This window comes from Malurus melanocephalus, unplaced genomic scaffold (assembly GCF_030028575.1).
Source record: "Malurus melanocephalus ecotype Western Australia unplaced genomic scaffold, MMel_1.1 scaffold_746, whole genome shotgun sequence".
NCBI lineage: Eukaryota > Metazoa > Chordata > Aves > Passeriformes > Maluridae > Malurus > Malurus melanocephalus.
In genome coordinates, this window is record NW_026623978.1 from 19012 (window position 1) to 25687 (window position 6676).

The following is a 6676-nucleotide window of genomic DNA, read 5'->3' on the forward strand; positions in this document are numbered from 1 at the left end:
TACCCAGATTTCTGGGTTCTCCTGCCGTGGGGTCAGCCCGGCTGTGCCCCAGCCCAGCTCTTGCCACAGCGGCCACTTCGGCGTGGTGAGGCTCTGCCGCCAGCGCAGCTCTGGCGCCCTGTACGCCGCCAAGTTTGTGAAGATGCGGCGGCGCTGGGGCAGCCGCCTGGGGCTGGAGAGGGCGCAGGTGGAGCGGGAAGTCGCCATCCTCCGCCGGCTCAACCATCCCAACATCATGCGGCTCCACGACCTCTTTGCCAGCAGAGCCGAGGTGGTGCTCGTCCTGGAGCTGTGAGTGGGGTCCTGGTGGGGGGACTGTGACCCTTTTTGTGCCACGTTTGAGGGTGGCTGAGCTGCCCCATCCCCACCGTGCCCAGGATTCGTGGCGGGGAGCTCTTTGACTTCATTGCGGAGAAGGAGATGCTGTCGGAGGAGGAGGCCATCGAGTTCCTGGGGCAGATCCTGCGCGGGGTGGAATATCTGCACGCTCGCCTCATCGCCCACTTCGACCTCAAGGTGCCCATGGGGACCCCCATCCTCACTCTCTGAGGACTCTGTCAGGCACCCCAGAGCCCTGGTCTGATCCTTCCCACCTTCCCGAGGTGCTGATGTCCCCCCTGTCACCCGTCCATCACCCTGATGTGTCCCCACAGCCCGAGAACATCATGCTGCAGGAGAAGGACGTCCCCAAGCCCTGGATCAAGATCATCGACTTTGGGCTGGCCCAGCAGCTGGAGGATGGCATCGCCTTCAAAAGCCTCTGTGGGACCCCCCAGTACATTGGTAGGGGGCTGGCACGTCCCCGAGGGTCCCTGCACAGGGATCACAGCAAGGGGACCCCTCGGGTGGGGACAGGACCCCGGGGAATGCAGGGAGGGCGGTGGCAGGACGGTGCTGTCCCTCTGATGTCCCACCCTGGCTCTGTGTTCACCCCCAGCTCCTGAAGTGATCAATTATGAGCCGCTGAGCCCCGCGACTGACATGTGGTGAGGAGCTAGGACCTGGGGGCTACGGGCTGAGCTGGAGGGTGGGGAGGGTGGGGAGGGACCCCCCTGGTGCCACAGGGCATGGGGGGCCCCTGGGAGGGCAGCGCCTGACCCCCACCTCTGCCTTCCAGGAGCATCGGAGTCATCACCTACATCCTGTGAGTACGAGGTGATGCTCCCTGTGGCTGGGGGAAACTGAGGCACAGGGACACTGTGAGTGCTGGGGTGGCCGAGGCGGTGCTGCTGTGGCATTCAGTGGCTCTGTTGTGTCCCCACAGGCTCAGTGGCCTGTCCCCCTTCCAGGGTGAGACGGATGCTGAGACCCTCTCCAACGTCGTGGCCGGTGCTTACGAGTTTGAGGAGCGCTGCTTCAGCCAGACCTCCGAGATGGCCAAGGACTTCATCCGGCAGCTGCTGGTGAAGGAGCCGGAGTGAGGGCCCATCACCATCCCCATCCCATCCCCTCCGTCTCCTTCCCATCTCCTCCACCTCTGTTATCTCCACCTCCAACATTCTCATCCCCATCTCCATCCCATCCCATCCCCAACCTTATCTTCATCCTTACCCCCACCTCCATTATCCCCATCTCCATTCCCACCTCCATTCCATCCCATCCCATCCTCATCCCCATCTCCATCCCAATCTCCATCTCCATCCCAATCTCCACCCCATCCCAATCTCCATCCCATCCTCATCATCTCCATCACCATCTCAACCCCATCTGTATTTCCATCTTCATCCTATCTCCATCCCATCCTCATCATCTCCATCCCATCCTTATAATCTCCATCATCTCCATCATCTCCATCATCATCTCCATCTCCATCTCCATCTCCATCTCCATCTCCATCCCATCCCATCCCATCCCATCCCATCCCATCCCATCCCATCCCATCCCATCCCATCCCATCTGTGTTTCCATCTCCATTCCATCCCCACCCCCATCCCATCCTCCCCTCCATCTCCATCCCATCCTCATCTTCACCTCCATCTCCATCCCGTCTCCATTTCCACCTCCATCCCATCTCTGTTTCCATCTTCATCTCCTCCACACCTCCACCCCCATCACCCCCACTTCCACCTGCTTTCCTTCCCTGTCCCCATCTCCATCCTGTCCCCATCCCCATCCCCACGGGGGATGTGTGGGGTGAATTCCCCCTGCCCCAACACCTCCCTCTGCCCCGCAGGCASCGCATGACAGCAGCCGAGTGCCTGCTGCACCCCTGGATCAAGGTGAGCGGCACAGGCAGGGGCTGAGAGCCCTGGGAGCAGGGCGGGGACACGGTGACAGCTCCGTGTCCTCGCTCCCGCAGCCCCTGAGCAGGAAGCAGGTGCTGAGCCGGAGCCGTTCCTCCATCAACATGAGAAACTTCCGCAAGTTCAACGCCCGGAGGAAGTGGAAGGTGAACGGGTGGCCGGCTGTGGGATCCCCTGAGACCCCTGGGGAGTTTGGGCTGGGCTCCATCCCCAGGCTGGGCTCCATCCCCAGGCTGGGCTCCATCCCCAGGCTGGATCCATCTCGGGAGTGTTTGCAGTGCTGTGGTGGGGGGCTCAGAGCTGGGGAGGGACCCCCACCTCGGACCCCCTCCTCTCCTGCCCTCCAGCTCTCCTACAACACCGTGTCTGCCTGCAACCGGCTGTGCCACACGCGGCTGCTCTGCGGCCTCAGGAAGGAGGATGAGGAGCTGGTGAGCCCCCAGAACCCCCCCAGCATGGGCTGGGGAGGGGGGAAGAAGAGATTTGGGGCTCTGTCTCAGTTTTCCCCTGTAGCAATACCCTCTATGCTGTAAACCCCCCCCCGTTTTGGGCAGGAGAGGCAGAGGTGGGACCCCCCCCTATTTCTGGGATGAGATCAGGGAAATGTGGTGGTGGGCTTGGCCAGAGATGGGTGGGTGAAGGGCTGAGCAGTGRCTGTGCAATAGGGGTTGTCCCCACCCGGGGTGGCCTCTCCTCTGGGGGGTTCTGTCCCCTGTCCCTGCCCTGCAGCCACCCTGTGCCCCCAGCGCTGCTGTGAGAGTGACCAAGAGGAGGACAGAAGCCCCCCCATGGCCCTGCTGCGCCGGCGGAGAAGCAGCTGCTCCTGAGCCCCTCCGAAAAAAGACAGGACCCCCACGAGAGGAGCCTCGGGGGTCCCCCCATCTCCCCATCCCAGGGGGCAGGAGCGCTGTCCAGCCCCAGTGCTCCCAGTTCCGTGCTGCTGGAGGGTCACTGGGGCATCAGCACCCCGCTTTTGCCCCCAGGTTTTGCTGCAGTGGGGCTCACGCTGCCCCAGGGCTGGGATCTTCCTTCCTGCTTCGTCCTAACGAGAAAAATAAATGTCACCCCTTCCTCCATCCTCTTCTCCTGCTTCTCCTTCCCCTTAAGGACGGCTCGTCACAGCCGGGCAGGTGCTGTGTGCCCGCAGCTTCCTCCCATCCTCCTCCTCCTCACTGCGGGGCTGCTGTTCTGCGGGGACCCCAAAGCTGTGGGGTCCTGGCACCCCACATTCACCCTGTGAGGGTAGAGTGACCCTAAAATTTTCCCTTCTGTGCTGCTCCACGGGCCTGCTGCTTTCCTGGCAGAGTAACTGGGATCCTCCTGCTCTGGCTGGGGAAACTGAGGCAGGAGGCAGCTCTTCCTTCCCACCCACTCCAGCGCGGGGGGGGGGTGGGTGGGGCTGGCGCCCTGTTTTTCCCCCCTCTCTATTTCCCAAACAAGCCCTGGCTCCGGCCCTGACAGTTGTCAGGCTAAATATTTTGTGTGCGGCAGCCGAAAACAAAAGTGAAGGGGCCGCAGGGCCCGGGCAGGGTCCGTGGGGTCCCCCCSCCCTCGCCCCGACCATCCCGGCGTTCCCCGGGGAGCGGCCGGACACGGCGACAGGGACSGGACGCGGTGCGGCAGAGCCCGAGGTGGGACGGGGACGGGGCCCTGGGGGTCCCGCTCGGGGATGGGGCCGAGGGGGCTGCGACCCCCGCGCCTGGGGGTGATGCTGCTGCTGCTCGGCCACCTCCCGCTGCCCCCCGTGCGGGCTCCCTCCGAAAGTGAGTGCTTGGGAGGGGGTGTTCTGGGGTGCGGGGGGATGCCTGTGCTCGGGGATCTGCAAGAAACAAACCTTGAGGCTCTTTGGGTGTTCCCTGCCTCAGTTTACCCCGATGGCAGCACCCTCGTTTTGGGTAGGAGGGGCAGAGCGTGGGACCCCGCTGTTGCTGGGATGGATGAGGGGAACGTGGTGGGGGCTTGGCCAGGGATGGGGACATCGGTCCCTCAGCCCCACCGGGAAAATTGTCACGGGAACCGGGAGCTCTGATCCCGGGAAGGCTGAGAAAGGTTGGGGAGGGGGCAGCTGTGAGTCCTGGGTCTCACGGTCACAATGGGACAGCTGGCGGTACCGGGAGGCTTTGTCATTTGTCCTGCTTTCCCCTCTCCCTGCCACCCGTACCTCAGTTTCCCCAATCACCAAGAGTCTGTGCTGGGGGGTGGGAGCAATGGAGGAGAGGGGTGAAGAACCCGAGAGCTGCCCAAGGGACACACCTGACCCTACTGGGCCCYCTGTCCCCCCTCTGTCACCCCAGGGACGGGGAGCACCCCTCTCTCCTCACAGGGTGACTTTGCAAGGTCAGGGAGGTGACGGTGGCAGTGGGGGCTGTCACCCTCGAGGTTGGCACTGCASTCACGGCCGGTCCTGCAGGAGGACAGAGGGGACAGGGGAGGGGACAGGGCTCCCAGTGAGGGGCAGTGACGGGGTGAGGGGACATGGGTAGTGCCACAGTGCCCGCAATTCATGGGTGACACCAAGAGGGGAAAAAAGCCACCAGGCATGAGGTCAAAAGGACAGGGCCATGGCTGTGGACAGACGAGGGGTGACCACGCACCCCCAGGTCCCCTCTAGGACCTGGACCTGGTTTCTGGCTGGGGATTCTGTCAGTGGGAAGCTCTTTGCTGATCCTGGCTCTCGCATCCCTGCTGGGACCGGGAAGGAGGAGGTGCTGGGGCTCATGCTSCCCATTTTTTGGGTGGAAAAGCCCCAGGAGAGCCAAAGTGGGGCTGGGACGGTGCCATCTGGGCACCTGTGGTAGCTTTTGTGTGTCCCTTCACCTGTCTGGGAGCGACGGGGAGTTAATGGGAATGACCTTGCTGGAGCTGCCACTCCCTCCGTGACCGCATGTCCGTGAGCTCCCACATCTGCCCCACAACTCGGGGAAGGGGGAAAGCCATCTGCACCCCCAATCAGCCTCCCCCGGGGTGGGCAGCAGGGCTGGGACGTGGTCCTGGGGCTGTCATGGGGCAATGCAGATGCCAGGCTTCATTAGTGTCACAGCTGACGGACACGCCGTGCCCCGGAGAGCCGCGGCGCGCCGGCTGCTGTCAGAGCCGCTCGCGTCTCCCCGGCTGCCCAAACCAATTCCAGCTGCGCTTGACAGCCAGCGCCAGGATATTAAACCCCTCCGAGCATCACCTGGGGGGTCCCTGGCTGGGGGTTTGGGGGATCAGCTGCCCTGTCCCTGCTGCCCACGGGGTCCCCCTCTCGCCACCGCAGTCTGCGGCAGCATGGACATCCGCAACGACGTCTCCCAGCTGCGGAAGCTGGAGAACTGCTCCATCATCGAGGGCAACCTGCAGATCCTGCTGATGTTCACCACGGGCGCCGAGGACTTTCGGGGGCTCAGCTTCCCTCGCCTGCTTATGATCACGGAGTACCTGCTCCTTTTCCGCGTCTACGGGCTGGAGAGCCTGCGGGATCTCTTCCCCAACCTCTCGGTCATCCGCGGCACCAACCTCTTCTTCAGCTACGCCTTGGTCATCTTTGAGATGCCGCACCTGCGGGACGTGGGGCTGCACAGCCTGGGCCACATCCTGCGCGGTTCGGTGCGCATCGAGCGCAACCAGGAGCTCTGCCACCTCTCCACCATCGACTGGGGGCTGCTGCTGCCTGATGCTGGTGACAGCACCTACATCGTGGGCAATAAACTGGCTGAGGAGTGCGCCGACGTCTGCCCGGGCATCCTGGACGTGGAGAAGCCATGCGTGCAGACCAGCGTCAATGGACAGCTGGAATATCGCTGCTGGACTTCCAGCTACTGCCAGAAAGGTGGGTGCTGGGGGGTTTTTTTGGGGTGGTTGTGTAGGGCAAATTGGGAGGGTACTGGGGGAGGCTGGTGGAGCCACCGTGGGGTGGTTGGCCCCAGAAYGTGGCTGTCACTGCCCTGCCACCGGGAGCGTGCCGTGCCGTGCTGGCAGCGTGATGGGGTAACCAGATCCCTGCTGTATCATCCTCTGGAGGAGAGGCCAGCTCCTGGCTGTCGTGTTTTCCCRGTGGCGAGGTAAATACAGGCCCCTCCTCAGCTCGTTTGCTGTAAACAGGAGAGCTGGTAATGAAATATGTACTATAAACACAGATCCTTATCGGGGCTGCAACCTCGGCTGCAGTGGGCAGATGGGATTCAGCATGGCCTGAGCCTCACCTCGTCCATCTGTCTGTCCCTCTGTGCAGCCTCTCAGCCACCCATCAGTCCACCTGCCCAGCCAGCCACTGACCACATGGCTGTCCATCCGTTCTTCCATCCCTGTGTGCATCCCTCYATCTGTGCCGCCGTGCCTCCATCCATTTCTTCACCAATCCATCCCAACCTCCCTGCATCCCTCCTTCCATACCCGTGTCCTTCCCTTCCTCCCTCTGTTCTTGCATCCCCACATCCCAGCATCGCTCCTTC

General features: G+C 63.0%; 2 protein-coding genes across 2 annotated transcripts in view; both read left to right on the plus strand.

Annotated features, from left to right (window-relative positions):
• LOC130584679 (death-associated protein kinase 2-like) overlaps positions 1 to 3309 on the plus strand; it is a 4717-nt gene extending 1408 nt beyond the window's left edge. Inside the window, exons 2-10 of the mRNA XM_057384803.1 lie at positions 70 to 291; positions 378 to 516; positions 654 to 783; positions 938 to 986; positions 1118 to 1144; positions 1265 to 1417; positions 2174 to 2219; positions 2300 to 2674; positions 2990 to 3309. Of these exons, the coding sequence (XP_057240786.1) occupies positions 70 to 291; positions 378 to 516; positions 654 to 783; positions 938 to 986; positions 1118 to 1144; positions 1265 to 1417; positions 2174 to 2219; positions 2300 to 2674; positions 2990 to 3070 (1222 nt within the window). The 3' untranslated portion in view covers positions 3071 to 3309. The remainder of the gene's footprint in view (positions 1 to 69; positions 292 to 377; positions 517 to 653; positions 784 to 937; positions 987 to 1117; positions 1145 to 1264; positions 1418 to 2173; positions 2220 to 2299; positions 2675 to 2989) is intronic.
• Positions 3310 to 3912: 603 nt separating this feature from the next.
• Positions 3913 to 6676, plus strand: part of INSRR (insulin receptor related receptor) — a 12085-nt gene continuing 9321 nt past the window's right edge. Inside the window, 2 exon segments of the mRNA XM_057384794.1 lie at positions 3913 to 4006; positions 5503 to 6054. Of these exon segments, the coding sequence (XP_057240777.1) occupies positions 3913 to 4006; positions 5503 to 6054 (646 nt within the window).